The 14,444-nt window shown below is 42.6% G+C and overlaps 1 protein-coding gene across 1 annotated transcript; it reads left to right on the plus strand.

The window, feature by feature from the left end:
• The first annotated feature begins 8,189 nt into the window (after positions 1 to 8,189).
• Positions 8,190 to 11,199, plus strand: LOC127664823 (procathepsin L-like). Its single transcript, XM_052157009.1, has 7 exons — positions 8,190 to 8,315; positions 8,597 to 8,716; positions 8,816 to 8,962; positions 9,145 to 9,369; positions 9,872 to 10,034; positions 10,592 to 10,700; positions 11,100 to 11,199. Exons 1-7 carry the CDS (start codon positions 8,190 to 8,192, stop codon positions 11,197 to 11,199), a joined length of 990 nt encoding a protein of 329 aa, XP_052012969.1.
• The last annotated feature ends 3,245 nt before the right edge of the window (positions 11,200 to 14,444 follow it).

The following is a 14,444-nucleotide window of genomic DNA, read 5'->3' on the forward strand; positions in this document are numbered from 1 at the left end:
GCTGCCGGACAAGGAGGAGTGGACGGAAGTTGGCCTGTACCAAGGAGGGCTTGCCTCTTAGTGAACCAGCCTCAGCTTCATGGGCAACAGAGGCTGAGGTGCTGGAGTTCTAACCTACTGTGTCAATTCTGGGACATTTTATTCCAGTTAAATTCGAGTGGCGCTCTATGGCTGTAACCAGCGTTGCATCCATGGCTTCTGAATTTTAATTTTTACTATGTATATAGGATTTCCATAAAACCTACATTGAAAAAAACTGATGGTGCTTCTTTCTGTTTTGGGTATGATGCCTTCTCTTACTTAAATGCGCCATAGAGTGTGATGATCCAGTGATGGTGGTGATCTAGGGGACGGCGGGAGATTTCTTTTGTCATTAGGTCAATATTAATCAAACTTAATCAGATTCGTGAGGTACACACCCTCAAACACAATCTCAAAGCACATGTAAAACTTTTAGATTTTTGTTGTTGTTGTTGTTGTTGTTTACAAATGGTTTCTCAGTTATCCTTAGTTATGACTCACTCAGTAAACCAGGCTTCTCTTGAACTCAGAGATCAGCCTGCCTGTGCCGCCCCACTGTTAGGATAAAAAGCATGTACTACCATGCCTGGCTTATTGTATTTTTTTAATACATTGGTGTTTTACCTCTGTGTATATCTGTGTGGGGGTCCCCAGGCCTCTGGAACTAGGTGTACAAACAGCTCTGAGCTACCATGTGTGTGCTGGGGATTGAACCCAGATCCTCTGGAAGAATGCCCAGTGCTCTTAACCCCTGGGTCATGTCTCCAGTCCCAGAACTTACATTTTAATCTACAAATGTTTAAAAAGCTTAAGTTATTTGCCCTTAATTTATTGAGATGGCACTTTAGGTTGTTGCAATGAACAGGGCCTGGCCTGTAATTCCCTTTTTTGAAGCATCAGGCCTGTGCCCTGCTGTCACTATGTAGAAGCCACCTCTCTAGCCAAGTCTACAAGCACAGGACACTGGCAGACTGAAGTGACACTTTCATAACCATACAGGGCCTGACAACTCAGAAGCACAGACACAAATACACTTTCACTTTCTCTTAACAATACCTGTACTAGTGACATGATGATCACGGCACTTGGTTTTGTGTGTGAACTTGACATAGGCTGGAGTTATCACAGAGAAAGGAGCTTCAGCTGGGTAAAGGTGTCCATGAGATGAAGATGTGGGGCATTTTCACAAATATGGGTCAAGGGGGAGGGTCCCTTGTAGGTGGTAGCATCCCTGGGCTGGTAGTGTTGGGTTCTATAAGAAAGCAAGCTGAGCAAGCCAGGGGAAGCAAGCCAGTACAGAACATCCCTCCATGGCCTCTGCATCAGCTCCTGCTTCCTAACCTGCTTGAGTTCCAGTCCTGACTTCCTTTGGTGATGAACAGCAATTGGAACTGTAAGCTGAATGAAACCTTTCCTCCCCAATTTGCTTCTTGGTCATGATGTTTGTGCAGGAATAGAAACCCTAAGACAATACCATTGATAATCTCCTGGCATGCATAGCTGATATATATGAGATCCAGTGAACCAGCTGTCTCAAAACTGCAGGAGTTTATCCATCCCCCAGGCATCTGGTGCTTTCAAAAAGAAGAAAGAGACAATGCAGATTCAAAAACAGGTTTTCAAAGGAATACAATTAACGCCCCCATTCAGCCCTTAATAAACCCTTCTTACCCCTTTCCAGTCATTAGCTACAGAAACAAAACCAAATCACTTTGAATTATACATCTGTTCTCTCTTGAACTCTGGTCAATGAATGATTGCGACATGTGCCCTGATCATCATGTCACTAGATTTTGAAATGTCACCTCTCTCGCATCAAATATATCCTGTTCTACATGATTTGGATCACCTAAATCTTATCCTTTGTTTCTTCCTACAAACTTAATCCTTACCTGTTCTTAGCTAAGGTCCTTACAGAGCAGACCTGAGTAGGACCAAACATCTGGCTCTTTGCAGAAAGGATTGCCAACCCCTACTGTGCATGCTCTGCACTGCAGAAAGGAAGTATGATGACAGATTCAATTTTGAGTGTGGGCATCCCACTGAGCAGGAGACACCTGTGGTAAGATACAGGACCTGATACCCCCAAGGCAGGAAGCAGCCAGTCAGAGGAGGCACTATGGAAAGCAGGGGTGGGGACTGCAAAAGACAGACAGACAGACTAGCATGTGCACTGGGCCTGAGGAAATGACAGTTAGCCTTGTCCATGGAGGAGAAAGACAGAATGACGACTATACAGGAAGAGCCTGGGCATGAAGGTGCAGGTGCTGGATGATGCGGGATGTGGTCAGAGAGGGCAGTAGCTCACATACTCACTGATGATTTAACCCAGGCCTGTGAGTGAGGCAGGTGTGGGGATTGTCTTAGAGTCAGAACTCCAACTGACATTTCAGGCTTCCCTGTCAAGGTTCAGGGGAATCATGAGCCTTGCTAGTACAATGCAAAGACAGCTACAGAAAGGTGCTCTCTGGCCTCATAAAGGCTCTGGTGCTACATGAGGAGTTAGAAAGCCCTATACAGTTGCTTAAAGCAAGTACTTATAACTCCAGAAGTGAGTGTCACCTATCCTGCAAGCCTATCTTCATCATCAGCTGGAAGGTTCTAGATCACCATTTGTCTCTCCAATGGTTGATAGATGAATTCTATCTTCCTGCTGATCTGTGCTGGCACTCTCTTCACTGAAGCCTATGGTCTCTGAATGAAACATACCTGAGGGTAGCAGAATCAAGAATCTCTGACCCCTATCCCACTCAACTCCCTCCCTTCCTCTGAGTCCTGTATTTTATTCTCCTTTCAAATGGAGATTCAAGTATCCTCCCTTGAACCATCTTTGTTACTTGGATTCTTTGTATCTGTTGATTAGAGCATGGGTATACTAGACTCTATGGCTAATATGCACTTATAAAGGAGTACATACCATGTATGTCATTTTGGGTCCGGTTTACCTCACTCAGGATGATATTTTCTAGTTCCACCCATTTGCCTGGAAAATTCATGATGTCTTTGTTTTTAATAGCCGAATTGTGCTGCATTGTGTAAATGAGCCATATTTTCTGTATCCATTCTTCAGTTGATTAATTCAGATTTGTTGCTTAAATTTTCTTATGTATGTCTCAAAATTTTGTTTTCTCATATAATTTAAAATTGGGTGACCTTTGGGCATGGTAGAGGCAGTCGTCATAGTTTTCACTATGTTATAGGGGTCATGGCAGACATCTGACCCAGGTTTATATAGTTATTTTGGTAAGATTTTATGAGTTAGCTTCTGCTTTTTTGAGGAAAAACATGTTCTCAGAGATGACCCTGATCCTTCCTCTAGCTCTTACAATCTTTATGCCTCTTTTCACAAATGTTACCAGAGTCTTAGGTGTGAGAGTGGTTTGCAGATGTATCCATGTAAATGGGGCTCCATAAATCAGAATTTGGATTGGTTGGGATTTTCTGGAATGTGTGTGTGTGTGTGTGTGTGTGTGTGTGTGTGTGTGTGTGTGTGTGTATGTGTGTGTATATGTATGTATGTATGTATGTATGTATGTATGTATGTATATGTGTATATACAAAATCCTATATACATGTAAATACAATTTATCAAAAAAAGAGACCATGATGCTAAAGTTCAGGGAGGGGTGTTTGTAAGGAAGGAAAGGAAAGCAGAAAATATAATTAAACTATAATAAGACAAAAGTGAAAAGAAAGAAAGATTGACTTGTGAAAGGCACAATAATCTGTTTGTTTAGGCAATTTTTAATGCTATGTGTACCTTCAGAAAGGAACATGCAGGCGTCCAAGGAAGCAGAGTGTGAGCTTACACTTGATGAGAAATCCACAGCCCTGTTGGAATGTGATTTTCCAAGAGCTTCTGGTTCCAGCGGGAAAGTGCAGCAGGGAGTGTCTGCTCTGGATCTTTTCACTTCTCTGTGCAACATTCCCTCTTCCCAGAGGTAGGAAAAACCTCTGGGATGAAGGTCTGCTGTCTAGTTGCCTGACAGGACAGCTTAGTGCAGCCCCGCAGAGGCAGCTCAGGGAAGAAATTCTGGATGGATGAGAGGTTAGAGTAACAGCTCTAGGATGCACTGCTTTGCAGGAAATGGATCTGTGTTTCCCAGAATCAAGTGGGGTTCTTTATCCACCCAAGCCAAAACAGCGTCCATCAGCAGATGGGGTATTTGCCAATAATCTGGGGGTACAACATAAAAATGATATGAAATAATGAAGAATTTCACCAATTTTCAATAAAATTAAATGAAAATATCAGCAGAGTAAAACACATGGGATGATTGAAATCTTTTTACATCAAAATTAATTTAGATCAGGATTTTATAAAAACAAAATAAAACACATTTAAATGTAAATTAAGAATATATTCAATAAAAAATAAATAAATAAAACTTAAACAAAATCAAGTGCTGTCAAAATGGTTCCATGGGTAAAGGCAAAAGCCACCAAATATATCTAGTGGAACCAATGCACCAGACAGACTACCAAAAAGTGATCTCTTATCTTAAATTGAGTGGCATGGTACACATGGGTATCTGTATCTGAAACAAAACTGAAGGGGCTAGAGAGGTGACTCAGCAGTTCAGAGCACTGACTGTTCTTCCTGAGTTTAAATCCCAGCAACCACATGGTGGCTCACAACCATCTGTAATGAGATCTGACTCACTCTTCTGAAGAGTCTGAAGACAGCTACAGTGTACTCACATATAGTAAATAAATATATCTTTAAAAAAAAGAAACAAACAAAACTTAAAAAATATGTAATTTTAAAAACACCTAAAACTCAACAAAATAATAGAGTAGCACAGCAATGATGGATTAAGGACTGTCACAGGTGTGCCTCTGAATGACAGGACTGAACTGCCATTGAAGTAAACAAAAGAGGGAGGCCCACAGCACTGGTCCTCAGCACACTCAGCTAGAACCACTCCACAGATGGGGAAGGTGTCTTCAAAAAGAGAAACACAAGAGGCAACATGTGTTAGGGGAGAGTATGAGGTCAGCTCCATGGAACACGGAGGGCGGTAAAGTACAGTGGTGCCCGCTCTGCAGGAACATGGAGGAAACTGAGAGCAGAGACTTAAGACTCCCATCACCTGCCCTTCTGAATGTGTGCTGCAGAGGTCTGAAATACCTGTGTTACCTGGTGAGGCAGCAGTGTGCCTGGCAAGAGGCAAGTTTAAAGGCAGCCAAAGGCCCAGCAGGGGATGAACAGATAAACAAAATGTGAGATCTCCATATGGAAGAGTATCTCAACTTCGGGAAAACATGGAGACTCACATATGAGGTCTGGTCTGTTTATCCACTAAGAATCCCTAATTTTTACTAGTTCGAACACCAATTCAGTTTCAACAGGGCTGTGGCAGAGACAAGCTTTCTGCCCTTAGCAATCATTAAATTCACACATAGGAAGCGGGACAGATCGGTGCCTGGGAGAGAAGAGAATGGTACTTATGGTAGAATTTCAGCTTATAAAGTAGATGAGTAAACTCTGAAGAGCTACAGCAGTGACATAAGATAGTGAGTGTGGCACTAAAGACATGGATGTGCAAGCCTGAAATTGTTAGAAGGTCATTCCCATTTAGGCATACTGTACCATAATGAAAACCTCACATTTTCTGTATATGTTATTAATTGAATTCTTAATTAATTCTTAAGAACAAAGAGATATAAATAAAAACATGAGTGTTTTATTGTTTTAATATTGTTCAATACCCTGTCATCAGATAGTATTTGTTCTAGCAAGTCAGTATTACCACCCTGCATCAAGCAGGTGGACATTAGTAACATTTATCTCCCGTGTTAAATTTTGTTGTTCTATTTTTGTGGCTTCTTTCCTCCACTATGACAACCATTGTAATAACTGTCCAGCTTCTAGTATAGCTGACACCAGACAATGAATGTTTTAATAAACAAACATGGGACCTGCTTGACAAAGATTGTTCAAAAAAGATCACACCAACATTTCCCTAAAAATGCTTTCTACAATATACCTTATGAAGAAATGAAGGTGGAGAACATTTTGGTTTATTTCCCTATATATGTTTTAGAACTTCTACTTACACATTTTGTAGATTTACATGTTTCCCTCACCTAAAATGTGTCCAAACCCTATTCATGTCCACCATTGGCCACTGTGAAAGTCTCACCCTTAAAGTCAACCCTAAGGCTGCACTTGAGAAAACATTCTGCAAGCTCAAAGGTGCCAACCAAACCAGATTCCAAAATCCCAATCACTTTCCCAGTTCTCCACCTAGGTTTGTGCATATTCCTCACAACATTGCTGTAGCTCAAGATAAGAGAGAAGGATGACCCACAGTGAGAAATCAGGATGAGATGAGCTACAAGTGCCCTGCAGTCTCAGGACACCCCCATCCCAGTTCAACCTTGGGGTGCCTTCAACCATCTCCTCCCTGATTGGGGATTGCCTGCCTCTAAAGATTGTGGGAAGCCCATTTGTCCTCCTCCCTGACACTGCAGAGAATGATCCCAGAGTCTGTAACTTCCAGGAGGCTCAACTAAGATGTGACTTACAGAGGAAACACCAGGCTAGGATATAATTGCTTACAAGGAAGGAGTAGCAATGATTTTAACAACAACAAAAAAAAATCTCTTCTTTTAAGAAAAGGCAGGGTTGGGTTGGAAATTCACACAGTTAGCTAGAACACTCTACCTTGAGCCAAGTGGCAAGCCCTCCCTGAGAGCACACTTTCTCAGCTAATGTCACGAGACTCACACAATCTACTTTCCTAAGCAGAAACCCACGGCTCTCTTCCTCACAATCCACCAAGGCAGCCTACACCCAGTGCCCCAGGTCAGGTAGTATCAGTGTCAGTATGTGCCTGAAGCCCCACAGCCTGGAGGTGCAATCCAATTGCCCACCTAAGCCTATTGCAGGAGGAGTAACTGGGCAGGGACACTGTCCTAGAGCCACAGATTTGGAGTATAAAGTCTGGATCCACATGCAACTGGGTCACAGCCTGGGATCTCCGCAACCTCTGAAGAGCTGAGACTGTAAGACCCACCTGCGCACCTGCGGACATCCCAGGTGAGCCCCCATAGCTCTAACAAGGCATACTTGGTGCTGACACTGGAGGAGCACCCTAGAGAGATGCTTTGTAGCATCATTCAGCTCAGGAATGAGAGCACCAACTCAATCTTAGCAGAACGGGCGTGGGGATGCAGAGATGGCTTGGTAGGGATGCCAGGAGGTCACCAGACTGTTCAGAAGTCCAGGTGTGTGAAAAGTATCAATAATGTGAAATCAGGCAAACTGGTTCCTCTGAGAGAGCAGAACCTAGTGGACTGCCTCTGGCCGCATGGGCACAGGAAGAACCAGTTTGTCCCTTTGTATAAGCTGCCACGCCCTATGCCAAAAGGGATGATCATTCCCATGTAGAAATGGTCAGGGACAGTCCCTTGGTCTAGTCCCCCAGGTGCCCAAGGAGTAGCATGTTGTACAATTTTGGCATGGCTCTTTTGAGATTGTCCCATGCAAAACTTTATAAAGCCTAAGTCTGGGATTGTTCTTCTTGTTTCTCGCCTAAATTGGTGGCTATGCCATCCTGTATTCAGTCATAGGATTCTGAAGGCACATCCCAGTTGTGGAGCAGACAGATTACCAACTGATGTCCTTCCAAGATTTTCTAGAAAGGACATTCTGGAAATATTTCAGAAGAAAAAAAAAGATCCAAGGCATTTTCTGTGTCTTGGTGTACTATCCAAGAAAAAGATATCTTGTGACTGCCCCACCAAGTCTTGCAGATCTCTTTGTACTGGGAGATCACATCGTGCATATATGGAACCTGAGTATCAATGGAATAAAATCTGGACAAACTATGAATACTTAAGAAGTTAGTTGTTGCTTGAAATTTCTGAACCACAGGTGCATTCAGACCCTGTGGTGAGCTAAATGCACAGTTCATACATCATCTAAATCCTGGAGCCCTCCACAGCTACTCTTCATTTTGTTTGACTTGTGATAGTTTTTTTTTACAGTTGTGCTATAAGCCAATGTCATTCTTAGCCATGTCAACAAACACTAAAAGATGGTTAAAAAAAAATTCTTATTCTAACATAATGACCTTAACATCTTATGTAGAAATAAGAGTTTGTTGAAGAATTTCCATGACCAGAATCTCATTACTTCAACATCTCTAGGGTTTGGAAGCATGACTCCAATTGTTCTCCTGGCAATCCTGTGCTTGGGCGTGGTCTCAGCTGCTCCAACACGTGATCCCAGTTTGGATGATGTATGGGAGGAATGGAAGACAAAACACGGGAAAACGTACAATAAGGTTGGTACCATGGACATGTCCAGGGGCAACACAGAGACAATGTTCCCTGCTCTGGCAAGATTAGAGAGTTTATATTGTGGAAGCAGTTCCTCCAAGGCCTGACCATATAGCAGCAGGCTTTATGAGCACTGATGGCAAGCCACCCTGTGGCCATAGGGCCTGGTTTCTGGCTTCCAGAGGTGGACAGATACCCTTGGTTCTTGTTGGCTGTAGCAGCAGGCCCACTGAAGGAATTAAGGCTGGGCTTGAATTAGAAAGACCGCACACCATATCTCTTCTAGAATGAAGGACAGAAGAGAGCAGTGTGGGAGAACAACATGAAGATGATCGGCCTGCACAACGAGGACTATCTGAAGGGGAAGCATGGCTTCAGCTTGGAGATGAATGCCTTTGGTGATTTGGTGAGTGTGAGGTGAATTGCCAAACACGCTCCTTCCTCTCTGGTTCCTTGTAAGTCCTCTCTCCATTTGCAAAAATGATTTGTTTACTCTTTCTTGAAGACCAATACAGAATTCAGGGAATTGATGACTGGCTTTCAAAGCCTGGGACCCAAGGAGACAACCATCTTCCAGGAGCCCTTGCTGGGTGATCTCCCCAAGTCTGTGGATTGGAGGCAGCATGGCTATGTGACTCCTGTGAAAGACCAGGTAGGACACATGGCACATTCCAGGAATCACTGTCCACCAGGAAGCCAGGAAGAAAATACCGACCTTGGCTTGCTAACGACAGAACTCCATACAGTTCACTGCTTGTGAAATTATTGGGTCATATGCACTATCAAACACATGTATTATTTTTTTGTGGGTGACAGCCTTTTCTTTCTTCTTAGGGTAATTGTGGTGCTTGTTGGGCTTTTAGTGCAGTTGGTTCCTTGGAAGGACAAATGTTCAGAAAAACAGGCAAACTGGTCTCTCTGAGTGAACAGAACCTAGTGGACTGCTCCTGGTCATATGGCAACCTAGGTTGTGATGGTGGCTTGATGGAGTTTGCCTTCCAGTATGTGAAGGAAAACAGAGGCCTGGACACGAGGGAGTCCTACTCATATGAAGCACAGGTACGGACAAATCCTAAGGTATTCTTTCCTGACCAGGTTTAGAAAGCAGAACAATTGCAAAGTCCTCAGAACTTGCTCTTATGGTAGAATTCATCTTAATAAGCCGCAAGTGCTGCTGCCATTAAAGGGGCGGAGCCTTTCCATGCTGATCTGATTCCATAGTTTCCACATGGCTGCCCCTGTTTCTGCTCCCAAGGAGTTTATGTCAACCATTCCACAAACAGTACAGAATTGTCCACTGTAGAAAGTTATTATGAATAAGAATATCTATGGTATGTCACTGGAGACACTCAAGCGAATTTCTAGCAGCCACTCAAATGGATCTACCAGCTTGTCAGGTCCGGTGACATTTTATAGACACATACACTTGGAGATTCTCAGCAGCAAATGCTGAGTCACCTGTGTGATGGTTGCTCCACTGAGTATAGTTCTGAGTGACTCCTGTTCCCCAGGAGGTGCGTGGCAATGGCCATGATTTCTTTTTAATCTCTGTCTTCCAAAGGATGGACCCTGCAGGTATGATCCTAAGTACTCTGCAGCTAATGTCACAGGCTTTGTGAAAGTCCCATTGAGCGAAGATGCCCTTATGAATGCTGTGGCCACCGTGGGGCCCGTCTCAGTTGGAATTGACACTCATCACCATTCCTTCAGGTTCTACAGAGGTGGTAAGTATTGTTTCTTCCAGTAATCATACATACTGGTTGTGCTTCCACCGAGGCCCGTGAATTTGATGACTTTTTGGTACATAAAATATGTAAACATTTTGACTTGTAGATATGACATTCAACAGAAGCAATATTTACATGTGTTATTTTTACTTAACAATTAAACACACTCCCATGAACATGTATCCATTGCATTTTTTAACTAGCAAGATCAAATTTTTATGTGTTTTAATTTTATTGAGTTTTGTTCAGATGCCGAATCATTAATATTTTAATGGATATTCCAATCTCTAGTTCAGTTTTAGAGGAGCCTCTTGATTCCAGCATGTTGGGATGTCCTACATCCATCCAAGCAAGTGTTTTCCTGAGGATGTATGCTAACCTTTACTTCTGTTATATTACATAAGAGCTGATGTCCCAAGCCTCACTGACACTGAATCAGTCCTGTCTGGGGTGTGTCCTTGCTCTAAAATTCGAAATGTTTCTATTATTGATGGTGACAGCAGACTCTGTGGGGTCATGGGAGCTTCTCATTTGGCTCTGATTTTACCTTCCAGGTACATACTATGAACCAGACTGTAGCAGCACTAATCTGGATCACGCTGTCCTAGTGGTTGGCTATGGTGAAGAATCAGATGGCAGGAAGTACTGGCTGGTCAAGAACAGGTATAAATACCGCCCCCCCCCCAAAAAAACCACTCATGATTAAAACACTCAGGGGAAAAGAAGTCTGAAGGCAGTATTTGGGTGCATGTTTTAACAATTTGAATACAGAAGTTTTAGGGTAACCATGATAAGAATCTGAAAGGTTTGGGGGAGTGTTAGGATGGATTTGAACCACTTCATTTCTGGTTGTGAGCCCAATGTGGGTGGAGATGCCCCGTCCTCTCTCTCCTTTGATTCCCAGCCAGTATGAGACAACGCAGAGTTCAGCAGTTGATCCTCTCTGTTCTCTCATCCTGTCTGCTAAGTGTGGCCTCTGTCTCTGTGTTTCAAGGGAGAGTTAATGATATGCAGCTGTTGCACTGGGTTTTCTCCTAAATGGCAAACATACTCTTCTTACAGCTGGGGTGAAGATTGGGGCATGGATGGCTACATAAAGATGGCCAAAGACCAGAACAACAACTGTGGAATTGCTACACATGCCATCTACCCCACCGTGTGAGCTGCTGGACCGCAAAAAGGAAGGAGCGGACTGTGGGCAGCACGCACAGAAGGGGCCGTTCCCCTTTACAGACCAGCCAGCCTCTGCTCTGTGGCGAACAGCAGCCGAGTCACTGAAGGTTCATCCTTCCGTGTGCGTTCTGGGACATTTTATGCCAGTTAAATGGTACTGCCAAGCCAGGCAGTGGTGGCACACGCCTTTAATCCCAGCACTTTGGAGGCAGAGGCAGAAGGATTTCTGAGTTCGAGGCCAGCCTGGTCTACAGAGTGAGTTCCAGGACAGCCAGGGCTACACAGAGAAACCCTGTCTCAAAAAACAAAAACAAAACAAAACAAAAAATGACTGCCAATGTGCTGCTGTAAGCAGCTTTGTATCAATGAGTTCTGAATTTTATTTTTAACAAGATGTACAGAACTTCTATAAAACTTATGCTTAAAAGACTGGTGGTGCTTCCTTCTGTTGTGTGGTGGTTTCTCTTAGTCGAGGTGCAATTGAGCGTGAGGACGTAGTGTGGCGGTGTTCCGGGGAGAGGTAGGACGCTCCTTTAGTCTTAAGGTTAATATTCCAGCCTTCCTCAGCCTTTCCAGACTTTATGGACTCACCATCAACGATGGTAGAAAGAATGATGAAAAATGAAAATTCTTGAAATGTCATCCAAACAAATTTTCAAAGTTTAAATTGCCTGCCATTCTGGGAGGTTAGATGGCACAGTGCACGGCTCCACTGAATGGGGCTGGGCCTTCACCCCCTCCTCAAGCACATCAGAACGAGGTCACCGCTTCACCTCATCCAGTCATTCTGTGTACACACTGTATTGTTCAAAAAATCACCATATAGATTTCTTTGAATTTCAGGAGAAATGTTGGGTCTGAAGGAAGAGGGCACTACAATTTCAGGGAGACTATCTCCTACCTAAGAGGGGAATGCAATATCAAAGAAGATTTGTAATGTAGTATCATTTTACAAACAGAGTATTAAAAAGTCCTCTCCATACATGAGCCCTTTCCAGATGTTTGCGTATATGGAGATGCCTGAATGACTTCTTGGGGGATTTGGAAGAACCTGACAGTGGGGGAGGGGCTGGCGACTGAAATGAAGGAAGGGGTTTTCACCCCTCTCCTGACCAGTGAAAGAGGTTGAACTAGATGACTTTGTTGACCATTTGGTTTGTTATTATAGCAATTTTCACTAAAAATACTTCAAATAATACTGAATAACAACAAACCCAAGCGACATTGAAAGCCTACATTTCCACCCAAGGCCCCACTTTTTCCCATTACCAGTGTCACTGTTAACAGTTTGCCACACATTCTTCTAGGTTTTCTCTATGAATAAATAGGCAACTATTTACTAGCTTCGTAGATAGAGCCTTTAATTTTATTTGGCCTTTGATAATATTATGTGGTGCATGCTGTTCTAGGATTTTACTCTCATACTCAATGCTGAAGGCTGAACCTTCCATGTCTCTAAGTATGTAACTATATTTAATGTTCTCCAGTAAATATTCCATATTAATTTTTAAACTCTTGAAATTAATTTTTAAACTCTTGTTTTTTTTAAAAAAAAAAAAAAAAAAAAACCTTGTGATACCAGATTCTGCATTTTTGCATGTACATATAATTTATTACAGTTTATGGTCTTTTTTACATTTTTTATTGCATAGTTTCTTTTATACATTTCAAGTGTTATCCCCTTTCCCCTCCAGAAACCCCCTATGCCATGCCCCTCCCCCTGCTTCTATGAGGTGTTTCCCCACTCACCTACCCACTCCTGCCTCCCTGCGCTGGCATTCCCCTACACGGGCATGGAGCCTTCACAGGACCAAAGGCCTCTCCTCCCATTAATGCCCTACAAGGCCATCCTCTGTTACATATGCAGCTGGAGCTATGGGTTGGTCCATTCTTATTTGGGACTAGTTATGGTTGGAAAGTAAGATGGGGTTTCCCCCCAAGACTAGACATCCAAACCAGTGTCTCTTCAGTCTCCCTGCTCTGCACCAATTCTGAGCATGTCACCTATGTCCACACCATGTCGTCTCAGTAACAATCAATCTGAGCCCAGTTATGCCTTACTTAACTCTTGGTGTATGCCATGCAGGAGATAAGCAAAACATTATTTACATGTTTCTATTGGCAGACAGGAAACACAGAGTATCCAAATTACTTGCACAGTGTTGCACAACTAATTTGCATTTTGTTTCACAACTACATATTGGTCTCTAACTCATACTTCATACAGTGATTATGAAACGAGAATAAAATTAAATCAACCTTGTATTGTTCCCACCATGGAGTTTCTTTTATTATGATCAAAATGGTGAAATGATACCCAGACTTTTTTTAATGATAATACTTTGAAATTAGGACATCTCCTAAGAAGATACCAAAATTAGGACTAGAAATATCAGATTTGGTGAAGAGGATGAATTGGTTTAAATTGTAAGGAAACAGACATTCCATTCACTGCAAATGTGAGCACATACCAGAAGAGTAATCTTTGGAAACATCTACAAAGACACATGTGCAAATATATTTCTTTCAATATTATTTAAATGAAACCAAAATGATATCTCTAGCAGTAAAAGAAAACACTGATATTTTTATAATTTGATTGTTTATTTTACTTATTGAGGAGGCCCTTGTGTTATATGAGCATATGATACCAAAAGATAGTTTGTGGGGGTTGATTTTCTTCCGGCATGTGGGTTCCAGAAACCAAACACAACTCATCAAGCATTGTAATAATTACTTTAACCCATGTTCGTGGGCCATTCTACCATGAATTGATATATGGTCATACAATGAAATGATATATATCCACTGGAAAAAAGAAAGGCATGCATATATAATAGCTGGTGTAAAATAGAAACATTTGGATAAGTTGATGCCACTTAAGAGCATAGATAAAAGCCAGGCAGTGGTGGCACACACCTTTAATCTCAGCATTGGAGACAAGGACAGGCAGATCTCTGAGTTCCAAGCCAGCCTGGTCTATAGAGATAGTTACAAAGCAGGCAAGACTACACAAAAGAACCCTGTGTTGCTAAACAAAACACAACAACCAAAAAGCCTATATTCTACAAACCTGGAATTGTAGACTACAAGACACCCCAAGGTCTGATGCTATCTAAGTAGACATCGAGGCTGCAGTCTTCCAACACCTGCTCCCCTCCCCCAACTCTCACCTGTGCTCTTTAATAAGCCTGTCTGCCCTTAGACAGAGTTCAAGATTGCCATTAGAACTCT

The sequence above is a fragment of the Apodemus sylvaticus genome, chromosome 14 (genome assembly GCF_947179515.1).
Source record: "Apodemus sylvaticus chromosome 14, mApoSyl1.1, whole genome shotgun sequence".
Taxonomy (NCBI): Eukaryota; Metazoa; Chordata; class Mammalia; order Rodentia; family Muridae; genus Apodemus; species Apodemus sylvaticus.